The sequence below is a fragment of the Leptodactylus fuscus genome, chromosome 4, assembly GCF_031893055.1.
Source record: "Leptodactylus fuscus isolate aLepFus1 chromosome 4, aLepFus1.hap2, whole genome shotgun sequence".
In the NCBI taxonomy this organism is placed as follows: domain Eukaryota; kingdom Metazoa; phylum Chordata; class Amphibia; order Anura; family Leptodactylidae; genus Leptodactylus; species Leptodactylus fuscus.
In genome coordinates this window covers 58,526,782-58,542,119 of record NC_134268.1, presented here as the reverse complement: position 1 = coordinate 58,542,119, position 15,338 = coordinate 58,526,782, and the positions used below count along the sequence as shown (strand labels likewise).

The 15,338-nt window shown below is 41.6% G+C and overlaps 2 protein-coding genes across 2 annotated transcripts in view; one reads left to right on the top strand and one right to left on the bottom strand.

Annotated features, from left to right (window-relative positions):
- The window catches only part of LOC142200299 (transcription elongation factor A protein 1-like), a 524,101-nt gene that overhangs the window by 368,591 nt on the left and 140,172 nt on the right, over window positions 1–15,338 (bottom strand). The window lies entirely within an intron of this gene.
- The window catches only part of RGS20 (regulator of G protein signaling 20), an 84,442-nt gene continuing 81,054 nt past the window's right edge, over window positions 11,951–15,338 (top strand). Inside the window, exon 1 of the mRNA XM_075270569.1 lies at window positions 11,951–12,328. Within this exon, the coding sequence (XP_075126670.1) occupies window positions 12,206–12,328 (123 nt within the window). The 5' untranslated portion in view covers window positions 11,951–12,205. The remainder of the gene's footprint in view (window positions 12,329–15,338) is intronic.

Below are 15,338 nucleotides of genomic sequence, written 5' to 3'. Positions count from 1 at the left end.
TTTAGACATATTGGTATGTATTGTCACTTAAGTAAATACATATCTCTATATAAGTATGGTAAGGTGTGTGTACTGTATATATTTATATATGACATTTACATCACATTTGTGATCCCATCAACCACTAAGTGGCATTATTATGATGGGTCCCTACACTAACACTTTATATATAGGGCAGGAGATAATCTTCTTATATACTCACTGTTACAGTGCAGTGTGTAAGAACTTCATCTCTGGGGTCTTGTCTTTAGGGGTAGTGGAGCATTTATTATACATATAAAGTCTTAGGGTAGGGACCCATCTGAATGAGGTCGCCGTGACGTGGCAGATGGGCTCGCACAATTTACCAAACTGTGCGCTAAGAACCTCACATTTATTAGTGTAGCCAGTGATACATGAAACTGTAGTAAAGAATTTTATCAATTCAAGCTCAACAGAGACTCCAGATGTGAACATAGCCTTAGCTTTGTAAGAAACATTTATCACCTATCCACTAGTTAGATGGCACATAACAGATTGGCCGGTTTGTCATTAAACTGATAAATCACTAGCCCAGCCAATATGCTTGCCTGGAGATTGGTGACAGTTTTTCACTTCGAGCAGCCATGCTACTTGAGGGTAACCTTTTGAAAATATGTCTTCAGAAAATTACTTGATTTGTGAGTCTTCAGCAAACTGTGGATGGGACACCTCTTTGTGTGTTTTAGAAGGATGTGTTCAGCTCTGCCTTGCCTTCCCTGTCTGTAACAACGTTCCATGTAACCTATAGGTGACTTTGGTTTTTGTCTTAGTGTCTCAGGGAGCATTAAACACTAAATCTCCCATGCTGGCTGCAGCAATGAAATGCAATAATTACATGACTATGGCAGTGGTCACATACTGTACATGCTTATGTCACCACTAGAGATGAGCGAACACTAAAATGTTCGAGGTTCGAAATTCGATTCGAACAGCCGCTCACTGTTCGAGTGTTCGAATGGGTTTCGAACCCCATTATAGTCTATGGGGAACATAAACTCGTTAAGGGGGAAACCCAAATTCGTGTCTGGAGGGTCACCAAGTCCACTATGACACCCCAGGAAATGATACCAACACCCTGGAATGACACTGGGACAGCAGGGGAAGCATGTCTGGGGGCATAAAAGTCACTTTATTTCATGGAAATCCCTGTCAGTTTGCGATTTTCGCAAGCTAACTTTTCCCCATAGAAATGCATTGGCCAGTGCTGATTGGCCAGAGTACGGAACTCGACCAATCAGCGCTGGCTCTGCTGGAGGAGGCGGAGTCTAAGATCGCTCCACACCAGTCTCCATTCAGGTCCGACCTTAGACTCCGCCTCCTCCAGCAGAGCCAGCGCTGATTGGCCGAAGGCTGGCCAATGCATTCCTATGCGAATGCAGAGACTTAGCAGTGCTGAGTCAGTTTTGCTCAACTACACATCTGATGCACACTCGGCACTGCTACATCAGATGTAGCAATCTGATGTAGCAGAGCCGAGGGTGCACTAGAACCCCTGTGCAAACTCAGTTCACGCTAATAGAATGCATTGGCCAGCGCTGATTGGCCAATGCATTCTATTAGCCCGATGAAGTAGAGCTGAATGTGTGTGCTAAGCACACACATTCAGCACTGCTTCATCACGCCAATACAATGCATTAGCCAGTGCTGATTGGCCAGAGTACGGAACTCGACCAATCAGCGCTGGCTCTGCTGGAGGAGGCGGAGTCTAAGATCGCTCCACACCAGTCTCCATTCAGGTCCGACCTTAGACTCCGCCTCCTCCAGCAGAGCCAGCGCTGATTGGCCGAATTCCGTACTCTGGCCAATCAGCACTGGCTAATGCATTGTATTGGCGTGATGAAGCAGTGCTGAATGTGTGTGCTTAGCACACACATTCAGCTCTACTTCATCGGGCTAATAGAATGCATTGGCCAATCAGCGCTGGCCAATGCATTCTATTAGCTTGATGAAGCAGAGTGTGCACAAGGGTTCAAGCGCACCCTCGGCTCTGATGTAGCAGAGCCGAGGCTGCACAAGGGTTCAAGCGCACCCTCGGCTCTGATGTAGCAGAGCCGAGGGTGCACTTGAACCCTTGTGCACCCTCGGCTCTGCTACATCAGAGCCGAGGGTGCGCTTGAACCCTTGTGCAGCCTCGGCTCTGCTACATCAGAGCCGAGGGTGCGCTTGAACCCTTGTGCACACTCTGCTTCATCAAGCTAATAGAATGCATTGGCCAGCGCTGATTGGCCAATGCATTCTATTAGCCCGATGAAGTAGAGCTGAATGTGTGTGCTAAGCACACACATTCAGCACTGCTTCATCACGCCAATACAATGCATTAGCCAGTGCTGATTGGCCAGAGTACGGAATTCGGCCAATCAGCGTTGGCTCTGCTGGAGGAGGCGGAGTCTAAGGTCGGACCTGAATGGAGACTGGTGTGGAGCGATCTTAGACTCCGCCTCCTCCAGCAGAGCCAGCGCTGATTGGTCGAGTTCCGTACTCTGGCCAATCAGCGCTGGCCAATGCATCCCTATGGGAAAAAGTTTATCTCACAAAAATCACAATTACACACCCGATAGAGCCCCAAAAAGTTATTTTTAATAACATTCCCCCCTAAATAAAGGTTATCCCTAGCTATCCCTGCCTGTACAGCTATCCCTGTCTCATAGTCACAAAGTTCACATTCTCATATGACCCGGATTTGAAATCCACTATTCGTCTAAAATGGAGGTCACCTGATTTCGGCAGCCAATGACTTTTTCCAATTTTTTTCAATGCCCCCGGTGTCGTAGTTCCTGTCCCACCTCCCCTGCGCTGTTATTGGTGCAAAAAAGGCGCCAGGGAAGGTGGGAGGGGAATCGAATTTTGGCGCACTTTACCACGCGGTGTTCGATTCGATTCGAACATAGCGAACACCCTGATATCCGATCGAACATGTGTTCGATAGAACACTGTTCGCTCATCTCTAATGATTTCCTTTAGGGCACTGAGGCATTAGTAATGCAGGATTATACAGTAATAGTGATTGTCATTTCCAAAGACATAAATTGCTTGCCATACACAACAATGGTCCGGTGTTTAGAGTTGGAGAGGTTATGCAATAAAACCGCCGCATATTTTTATATAACGCTGAAGGCCCCATGTTGCGAAGAACCACTGCGATGTACATTACCTGCAAAGTGTGTTGAGGGAGAACCCCCGCCAGAATACGGGTCACTTACAGTGGTCAGTCACCTGCTCCAAATCAATCATGCATGTGCGCGCTGACAAAGATAAACACTGACATTGATGCAGTTTCAATCTCAGTCCATGCAATGAGCGTGATGCCTATTCACACAGAACTGAGGTTTATTGAGGAAGTTACAGTTTTTATACAGGAATGCAAGAAAGATAAGAAAAAGGCAGGCTGTAAGCATATACGTCTTGTATCTGAATACACTGGCGATCAGTCATTGGCCCTTAAATTTCAACATCTTTTAGCTTTCGAGTTCCCAGGAAATGATACTGTCTTTCTTGTAAACCACATGACAATCATGTGCGTCAGCCTCTGGGTGCGGTACTGGATACAGGCGCCATCTTAATGTATAAATGTTGCACAAAGAAAAATATAATTTCTTAAGCAGTATAAAGCATGTATAAAAATAAGAATGGACATGGTCTACCTTCACATTCCCCCCTAAATTATATTTTTCTTTCCCTGAAATTTCTGCACAGTGTTATCTGGAATGTAAGTACAACATTCTTCACCAATCATGGAACAGACTCCACCTCTTTCTGCTGTGATCATATCTATAGCTAGTCGGGTTTGGAGAGAGGAGGAGGGTGTGGTAGAGTTTTCCATGCAGAAGTCAGAGCCAAATATGCCTAGTTTGACTCCAGATGTTTCATTGGCAGTAAAACAGGTATAGTTACCAGCATGTATATACACATGACCTTAATAGTCCCCCCTTGAAACAGCTCCAGACAAAGGGAATGCAGGGTGGGATGTCTGTCCCTATCTCTCACTACCGGACTGTAAGGAAATACCCTTCAGATCTTATAGAAAGCATATACATTGACTATTGTCAGACCTATAAACAATATGAATATAATAATTATAGAAACATAACAGGAATATAAGTTCAGATAGATCCAACAGTCTTCAAATTTTCTCTTCTCAAGGTCCATATCCTCTAACAGTTTATTGTCCCATTTATTTTCAAGAACATCATCAAGTGGGCGAAGGTTTAAGGTTTTCCTTATACTCTCACAGCTGTACTGGCGATCAACAGGAACCGGAAGTGACCATTGAATCTCATATATCTCCTTATCACCATCCAATCTTTGGGTTTTAGTTTAGAAGTTCCTTCCACTGACTTAGAATCTGGAGGGAAAAAGGGAAAAACTCGAGAATATACATTAATCATATGTCTTTGATGATTCGTCACATAGTCAGTCAGCACAACATATTACATCTGGAACATTTATAAGAAATACAATCCAAAGACAGGGCTAAATATCAATTTTCCTCTTTTCAACTTAGTGTGAAACACACTGCATACTTATGGACAATAGATTCAGGTAACCAATAATGACACGCGTAGACACGTCTGCCCCAGAACTAGTGGACTTTGTACACGGACTGTTTGTGATGGTTTTTCCTCACCAGATATGCCCCAAGCCATCCTGAAGGGAGACAACTACACCCAAGCACGTACTCATACCGTCTCACTGTATATACTCAACCTGCAATCTCTGGAACAGGTACAAGGGCTTCAGGCCTGGCTCTCTGGCCTAGCACATGCCGTGCGGGCTCACATATATATCTGACTATAGTGATGCTAAATCCTGCAGCTGCCCATCCTCCGCTCACCAGGTCACACATGGCTACTTCTAAACAGTACACTTAGTAAGAAGCTGCTTATGCCATAAGTGGGAACAATGTTCTCAGTACATACTCTCTTACCACCGGACACCAGGACTTGTACATCCTCTTTCCAAGTCTCCTTTCCTCCTGGACCATCTTCGGTGCATCAGTGTCATAAAACCTGAAAAGAGAGCTAAAAGGTTTGGGTCTTACCAGTAAAACATGTCCCCTAGGCCTATGCAGCTGGGCTAGTGGCAGTGTCTGCCCACATGCTACCTCTACTTTCTTTCGTATCAGCCTTGGTGTGTGCCATGACTTCTGACTATACCAACCTATGAGCAGCCGCAGGGTCTCCATCACACAAAAGTTCTTGCCTTCCAGATCGGACCATACTTCTACTATATCAACCACCTACCCTCAGACATTGTACCATGTTCAAGCGATGGCTTCAAGTTCACCTGAGACCCGTGGAGTCCCATAATAGGTCTCCTTACGCTTGGTTTACCTCATATACGGTGACTGTGGCATATCTGATGCAGGATTCACCATCTTTCCCAAATATAAGACCATCTATAATAGAGCTCAATCAAAAAAGTTATCAACAGATTCATATCAGCAAAATTTTCTTAAGTTATCTTAGGCTTCTTCACCCCCCCCCCCCCCCCCTTTGAAGATATTGATAACATCACGGTTCGGTTGTGTCAATGCCCAACCAACCATATACTGAATGCTGCATGCACCTCTATGGGAATGGGGTAGGAAAACTCTCCCTGGCGCTACTGGCTGACTAGGCCCTGCCTGCGGGTGTTGGTCAGCTGTTCCCAAGCTAAGCTTGGCCCCGACAACTTCTGGCTCTCTAAACACGAAGACCTAACAGACAGGTGGGGTGAGAGCTGAAAGAGGCTAGGGACTGGGATACTAAAGATGGTCACCCCTATTGAAAGAATAGGTGCATCTGCCAACGGTAACAAATAGGATGGGGCGTGCTGAAAAACAAACAACAACGGCTGTGCTGTCTTTCCCCCCTGGAAAAAAAAAACAAAAAAACAAAAACCTTCTAATGCAGCAAGCAAATGTGACTTGTCAGAGAAATGAACTTTAACACAATCTTAATGTACGTGGACTGGACCCCTTTTTTTTTTTTTTTTTTTTTCCCAAAAGTACTTCATGTTCTGTGAGAGAGATACATGTCTGACTGGGCGCAGGAGTCTCTGCAAGGTCAAAGCTAGACAATACAAGAAGAGCCAGTACTATCTTATCATGCTGCAGCTCACATAGCTGCTCATCCCACTCATAGCTGCGGCTGGGTATCCCCCCCCCCCTGTATCTCATAGCTGTGTCTTGTGTAGGACTACAGACTTCAGCAATCTCTCTTAAAGAAACAGAAACACACTTGTACAATCTCATAATATCAATACAATAAGGTTAGGTACATATTCAGAACATATATATATATATATATATCAGCAGAGAAAGCAGAAACATTAACGGAGGTATCCAATCAATCTCCTGTTCACACAACACAATCATACACATAGAACACTACACAACAGATATGAGAGTGACTTCTAATTCACTTAGTATAGACACAGGAATTTTTCTCTCTCTTTTTCTTTTTCCTAAAACCAAAACATCATTACAAAGATAATCTGTGCTACGTCTTTTTATCAATCAACATACACACACACATTTTCAAATTCGGACACCTTACTGAGTTTCTAAGTTTCAATAACAGTTTTCCTATAATGGGGACAATCCTGGTTTCAATCAGCTTATCTCAACCTATGTTCACTTTCTTGCGAAATCTTTCCACTTGCTTCACCCTAAAATCCGATACCCATCCTATTATGTGCATATTGTCACATCACTTTATGGTTCAACATTCCAAGTTCCATCTCTTTGACATCCTAAACTTAGGCAACATACTTAAACCTCCTGTTTCTTTCCACTTTCTGGCACCTCTTCATTACATCAACATTTTTCAACCATTCATTTCATGATTCACATAATCTAACACATTGTGACCACTCATTGACTAAAATACATGTTTAACACAATTTCACACTATATTCCGGATTATTGGATGGACGTCTCAAAATTCCAGATTATCAGAATTTACCTAGAATTTTACTTTTAAGATCAAAATGTTGCTAACAACACAGTCCTAACAAGAAAAACCTTCTACCGTACCCCTCTTATAGCACTATATGTTTTTCCAACTATCTTAAGGGGTCGGGTACGGCTTTAAAGAAGGCAACACCAAATGCTTTACTAAGACAATTCTATGTGGGATCAGTGACTACATAAAAAGAGAACGGAAGCTAGTGTGATATTGTGCACACTTCTGTATGATACAAATTATAAAGATTAATATACAAAGATTAAAATACAGCACAGACCAGATGAGTTACCTTCCCTCATAACCGTGATCTGAGTCAGCTCAGGAAAAGGATTCTGGTCTCTTATGGTAAATTTTTAGACAAGAAGAAGACACATTAGAATAATTAGCATAACGGGATACTCAGAATACTCTCTGTAATACATAGATGATACCAGTAATCCAATCTCTGTGTGCCGTGAACCTTTGCACAAAGATTTTAACTTGGGGTAAAACCCCAACTTGTAGGTTGGCGAGGCGACAGAGGGTGAGTGGCCGTCTCCCCCTCCGTGACCTCCCATACCTACGCTGTGAAGATTCAAAACTTCTCACTATCACCTTTTTGCTCTTTGTGGACACAACAGTTTAAAAGACAATAACAGACAAACAATAATTCAAAACATAACCATTACATCATATGCTTGGATATCCCTATATACACATTGTCATTATACGTTACTCAGGTTAACCTTTTTTTTTTTTTGTACTAAATCACTCCTTTGGATATAATACATAGACTGTGGACTGTGGTGCTGGCACAAAGCCAAGTTTCATCTTCTCTGCGCGTCCTCCAGCATCTGGCAGTCTATGAGATAAAACGACCTTGAAGCTCTTGGCAGTCAATTGAAATGCTTTGATTGCCCTTTACAGAAATAAAATAGGAATAAAACTCAAACAGCAGTTAATATACTGACACCAAAATTACACATCAATATTTTTGCGCAAATTTTTTTTTTTTTTTTTTTTATAGCAAACCTCACTCTAGTAATTACCACAAATGTTCAGAATGTCTTAAACTATACTTGACGTTAAGGGAAATTTCCTTCCTTCCCAATTTTCCTTTTCTTTACTAGATCCCAACCAAAGTTTTGAACGTATAATCCTCTAAACATCATAATAGTGGTATACAGTGAGGTCTTTTATAGCTGAACTGGGCATAGACACTCGGACACTCGGAAAGGGGGCTACCAGGGGTTTGACCTTCCGGGCTTGAGGGTTTGTGATAGGAACTGGATGTGGCTATCACTGGATAAAGGGGGCGGTGGGGGCCGGAGATGTTGGTCTGGGTGTACTAACATGGCTGCCAGTGGGAACAGCCATAACCTCACTTCCGCCATCCCTGGGCGTTGGTCCGGAAGATGAGACAACAGGGGCATGGGCGGGGAGATCCACAGGCTACACAGACATCTTGCAAATCAGGATTCAGCTGCCTACAGATGTCACAGATCCACCCATCTCCACTACTCTCGGCGCCATTTTAGGGCAGTGGCGCACAAGCAATTATACTCGGCATATTCTTTTTATCATCAAGTTTCAGATAACCAAATGAAGAAACAAAGGTTCAGCATTTTCATATCCCTCACGTTCTAGAGTCCTTGCAACCCTGTAATTAGCTTGGGCAGCTTCCAGCAAACCTTTATCTTCTAACACTCCCCGTGACTCTTCTAACATTTTTCTCCACATACTAGGTTGCAATCGGCCCGTAGGAGGCACCTCAGCCAGTTTATACATTCTCAAAGCTTCTTTCACATATTTCTTGCCCTCCCTGACTCGAACTAAATCAACAGCAGTCTGTGCCCCGTCAGGCAGAACATGTTCCCTCTTGAACAACCGCAACATTCTTACGGTCCCAATATTGCTTATCTGCGTGCGCACGGCAGATATGTGACCCCACAACCACCAACAAAAGTCACCTTTACCGGTCTCAGACTCTTGCTGACAGGTCCTCCGCTGACCAAAGGTTGCGGTCACTGGGCAATATCAGATAGGAAAGAATAAGCAGAAGCAATCCACCAGCTGACAGCCTTATGCTAGGGATCAATAAATAAGTAAATTACAGCACCCGTCCTCTTTACTGACGGCCCGTGCCCAGACCAAATGCTGCAATCGTCCAAAAGGTCACATGCACTACTCTACATCAAAAAGGGCAAGAAATTCACTTCCTGGAATCTGCAGCGCCACAGGTGACTGAACACTCGGTGATATATATATATACCAGTGAGGAAAAACAAGTTCAGACTACGGCTCTAGGACCCACCTATCTGTATCACTCAGACCGGACAATCGATCCAACTGGATCACCTGTCAGCCAGACAACGACACACCGACAGTCACAGGCAAATGACACACATTCATATGAATATGCATACACTTACCGTGACTCTAATGAGGGTGATCAGGCCTCGGGTCGGTGAGACGTCGTCCGGCGTCCAGGGTCCTGCGCGGGTCGGTCATCCGCGGTGGTCCCATGGCCGTGGTCCCGGGTTTCGGCACCACTTGTTGAGGGAGAACCCCCGCCAGAATACGGGTCACTTACAGTGGTCAGTCACCTGCTCCAAATCAATCATGCATGTGCGCGCTGACAAAGATAAACACTGACATTGATGCAGTTTCAATCTCAGTCCATGCAATGAGCGTGATGCCTATTCACACAGAACTGAGGTTTATTGAGGAAGTTACAGTTTTTATACAGGAATGCAAGAAAGATAAGAAAAAGGCAGGCTGTAAGCATATACGTATTGTATCTGAATACACTGGCGATCAGTCATTGGCCCTTAAATTTCAACATCTTTTAGCTTTCGAGTTCCCAGGAAATGATACTGTCTTTCTTGTAAACCACGTGACGATCGTGTGCGTCAGCATCTGGGTGCGGTACTGGATACAGGCGCCATCTTAATGTATAAATGTTGCACAAAGAAAAATATAATTTCTTAAGCAGTATAAAGCATGTATAAAAATAAGAATGGACATGGTCTACCTTCACAAGTGGATAGGTCTCTGGCTAATCCCATCCACACATTGCAGAAAAAAATCTGCAGCAGAAAAGCTGCATCTTCAAAAACACCCATGGAAATGCTGGCATTTTCTGTATAGTCATAACAGGGGCAGAAAGTCCGCAGAGGAAAACTCTGCGAAAATGAATTCTTCTGTCCCTATTAAGCCTTCTCCTGCCAATCAGAGAGCATACTATACTTTTTCTGTCTGATTGTCACATACAGGTATAATATAATTCCTCCCTGAGCTTTACTAGTGGGGTATTCTTATGTAATACCCTCTAAACATAACCAGGAAGTTTATTGGCGCTGTGACCCAGATGTTTACCATTGTACAGGTCGCAGTGCCAACTAATCACGGCCGCAAAATAGCGCGGCGTATACGATCCAGGCTCCCATTGAAATCAATACGCGGCACGTTACTCCGTGTAAATGCACCCTTACACAGCCGATTGTGCATGCCTGAGATTTTAGATAGCTACAGTGCGGCGTCAGAGGCCTGTACAAGGCACAAGTTCTGGAGAAGAGGAGAAGGGGATGGAGCACAAGCATGAAAGGGGTGGTGGACATATATGAAGCGGAGGGTGCTCGGAGCACTGGGGAAATGCCTCCTGCACTCTGTGATCCTCATTAGCATACCAGAAGAAACCAAAATTTTGAAGAAATGGCAGGGAGAAGGAAAGAAGTAAAGGTAGGAGTAGAATAGCCTTTTTAGGCACTGCGATTTGCCTGCAGCGGAGAAACTGTAGGAAAAATTGCATCGTTTTACAGTGCAAGCAATTGCATCCCCACTTTGCGGAAAAAAACGCAGTGCGGACACGCTGCGATTTGCGAAACTGTTGCGGCTTTGCAAATCGCAGCATGTCACTTATATCTACGAAAACGCCGGCGGCTTTCCTGTAGATATAATGGGAAGAGAAAGTCTGCAGAGGAAAACTCTGTGAACTTTCTCTTCAAAGCGTTGCGGAAAGAACCGCAATGCGTTCACGCCGCGGTTCTTTCCGCAGTGCTTTAGCGCTGCGATTACAGCCCGTGGGGCCTTAGCCTTAAAGACTATTCCAACGTGCCTTTAGTTGAAAATGAGTTTTTCAAATGATAGACTCCCTTAAAGGGGTTATCCAGCTTTTTAAAGCTGATGTCCTATTCAGCAGTCAGACCCCCACTAATCTAAAATTGATCTCCTAGGCTATAAATAAAACATCAATTTTAATTTTGATTTGTGGTCCCCAGGGGACATATTGTAGCCTGTAATTGAGGGCAAGGTTTTGTGAGTGCTATTATAATGTCCTTTTCTACTTGTCAAATTGGGAATGACCTGTGCAGCCACTGGGGGAGCTGGTCTAGATTCCATCCATTTTGCCTCCTGGTGATTTCATATACTATAGTCTGGAACACACAACATTTTGTAAATCATGATTTCAGAGAATAACTGTTTTCATGCTCCTTCAATGTTTTCCCTTCATAAATGATATTTACCCACTGAGCGCTGTATATTTGGAAGACAAGAATGCAAATGTTGATTAGGAAAACACAGTGAACTGTCAGAATGAATCCATCTCATAATACGAGACGGCATTGAGAGCAGCGCTTGTGTCATGATAATTAGAAGTTTGCAGACTAACCCTCCACTAATTCAACTAAAATGTTATTTTCAGTGAGGCAGAAAGGATTATATTGTAGAATGGGCCATCTGTCTGAATAGAGGCACATCAATGAGGAACAGAGAAACCTAGAACCTCTCCGCGCTCAGGATGAGTTCTACTTTTAGAAGGTAAAAATACAATTGTTTCCTGGTTTGTTGTGTGCGTTTTGGCCTATAATACACCTTCTTTTCTGCAGCACATTGTGCACTATTTTACTTTTGAGGCCAGCCTTACTAGACTGAGGCATTCAATGTAATAGCTTTAATCTGTAAGCCGGAACACTTTACTAATGCTCCCAGAGTAAGTAAGGCACTGGTACATAGGCTGGAAGATAATCCCTTATGCCTTCATCATGTCTGTAAACACAGAAACAAAAGAGCTGGCAAAATGGGAGCATCCTTTTTGCCAACAATGTATTAGGAGAAGATTATCCACCATGCCGACTGCTGAGATTTGATCTTCACTTCAACGTTTTCACAAAAGAAGTCGACAGCATATTCAATTTTTGTGATATTTTTTTCCACAAAGAAGAAAGGCCTAGTGCTTACCAGGCCGTGCTTTTCCAATGTGGAGGCAGTTCCTGTTTCCACTTCGAGCACGGAGATATGCTGGCAGTTTCCGTGTGGGCAAAAATCAGAAACGTGAAAATGAGGAGGAAAACAACAAGGACATGTTACAGATTTGTAAGGTAAAAAAGCATCAATAGTCCTGTCTAGGGCTGGTTCTTTTATGACTATTGTATTATATTGTTGACTATGTATTCAAATACTTAAATTATGTACGTTTATCTGATATATATTTACATTTATATATTGTTCTTTTTTATTTAATTAATATTATTTCATACTAATAATAGTAACAACATAAAATAGTATCATTATTATAATGTAGGAAGCATATATTGATTGTTAACATTGTCACACATATATACATATATATATATATATATATATATATATATATATATATATATATACACACATACATATAATATAATACATATGTGTATATATATATATATATATATATATATAATATATTTACTATATATATATATATATATATATATATATATATATATATATATATTTACTAGTAGACTAATCGCAATGGTTATTCATTTTTTTATTACTAAACATAAAATAGATGCACATTAAATACACAGTGATTTAAAACATACATTCTGCTACCACACATTTACATTACACAGGTAATAAATACTCATTATTAATTATATTGCTTATTATCTACTGTCTTACCTTATCCGGTAGTGTTTTAGACAACATTAACACATTTTATTGTCCAAAAATATCCTCATTATCCAGATATAGGGAGTTGTTTAATGCATATCAATGTAACAAAAGTAATGATCGGTCTGTATTATGTAGCAAGTAGAATAAATCCTGTATACTAATACTGACGGTTATGTTACTTGGCTGTTTCAAGTTTTGCCTTCCCTCAATACATTTTGATAGGGTGCAGGAGAGGAAGTAGATATTCATCTGCCTGCACACACAAATCTGGGAACAGGGATGTAATTTGCCTTGAATTTCTTATACAGTACCTAGTAGTGTAGTTTGTGATGTTTTCTGGAGTACTGTGAACGGATTATTGTGATTATCACCATTTTACAAGCCCACTATAAGCACCTCTAATGTGTCCATATTAGTGTAGTCCATGTAGTGTTTTAGATAAACTGTTGGCAGTGTTACCATAGTGAGATAAAGAGAAACGCGTGATAGGTTTGACTATTTCATTGTCATGATGCGTAAATATATATTTGCAGTATTATCTATAAACATGTGTTTCTTATGATTCCTTAATATGCAGGTGAAACCTAAAACAATCTGATACCTCTATATACGTAGGTTAATTGCTGTCTAAGTGTTATAGAATTGTATGGACAAGATAATACTACCAGAGTGACACTGTATAATACCAGCCATATTGTCCATATAACAGCAGACACAATGGCATTGTAGTAATACATTGTCATTTTTACATCATGTAACAAAAATGGAAATGATGAAAAACAAAGTCCTCCTCATGAATCTATAGCATGTAGAACCTCCGCTACCGGCAATAGTGTTCTGTATGAATTTATCAGTCCCTAACATCATTCTGGAGGAATTTTGTCTCACTCTCCTTTACAATAAAGCTTCAATTTATTGATGTTTGAGAGCAGGGGCGTTTTAACACATTGGTGAGCCCAGTGCAAAGGTTTCATGTGCCCCCTCCCCATCACCACTGACCCGCACAGATTATAATGCCATTACATAATAAGTGCCTCCTTAGTGACCCCTCAGACATTAACCTGCCCTACCCCCAGTAGCTCCTCAGACATTAACGTGGCCCTCCTAGTGGCCCTTCACACATTAAACTGTAGCCCCCATCGGCCCCTCAGACAGTAATCTGACATCCACAGTGACCCCACAGACAGTAACCTGTTTGCCCTCCGCAACTCTGTCTGGTTCAATGTCTATATATAGATAATTATTAGACATATAAATAAGTAATTGTAGTCTCAATACGCTTTTTAATACATCTTTAATGCTATAAAAAGACCATTTAAGACTTTGTTCACATCTGCATTGTGCCTTCTGCTTTAAATAAAAAACAAGACACAGTGTTGGCTTTGTCTCATGGCAGACACCACCTCTACCCAACAGATTTCATTGAACTACAATGCAGTCTGATGAGTTTGATCAATCCTTGCTTTTACACTGCTCATTTGTTGTAATGATTCCTCATGACAACTACAAATATAGACATTCACTAACATTAGAAAGCTGGGTTACAAGGGTGAGGTACCACAAGTCCAATGTACAGTCGACTGAGTTGTAAACTTTTGCAAACTAACATGGTTAATGCTTTTATTGCTTCTCTATCATATATCTGCAGACACCTATATACAGGCTGACTAGCAGGTCAATTACAGAAGTACTATATATCACTTGGAGGAGACGGTAGCTACAAAGGAGTCAGAGTGGAAAAATAGAGGGTTGAAAGGGGATTGTGGATGGATGACAGCAAATTTAGCAAGGGAAGAGACTGATAATGGAGACTTCGCTGCAAATATGAACTTAGCCGTAGTCTCCCATTGTACATGTGATAAATTAATATTGATTAAAAACTTCTATTGATATGCATACATTGTGTATGGCTAAATTCCCACTGCCTCCTCCATAGTGCTCGCTAGTAATGACAGGATCAATATGAGTGTCCTGGATCATTGAAAGCTTTCTGTATTTCTTATACTTGGCCTGATAACCTGATTGTTGTATTACATCAGTAAATGAAATGTAAGAAAATGGCAATGTCTTCTGTTTAGTCTTTTTTTTTTAATTGTTTTTAACTTTTCAAGCTAACTCTGCATTTCTTGGACAGTAGTACCACAATGTCTTCATGTATCTGTCTCATCCATGTGTACAGACACGTACTAAACAGAAAAAACTAAATGGTTTATAGCATGAACCTGATCACCAATGTAAAACTCGGATGTATACCTATACAGCTGCATATGTCTATCATTAACTCCACGTATATTTGTTTACGTACATTTGTATGAAAAGCATAGTGGATTAAACTTTTCAGTAGAATTTAGGAAATGGTATGATATATATATATATATATATATATATATATATATATATATATATATATATATTATGTGTGTGTGTGTGTGTGTGTGTGTGTGT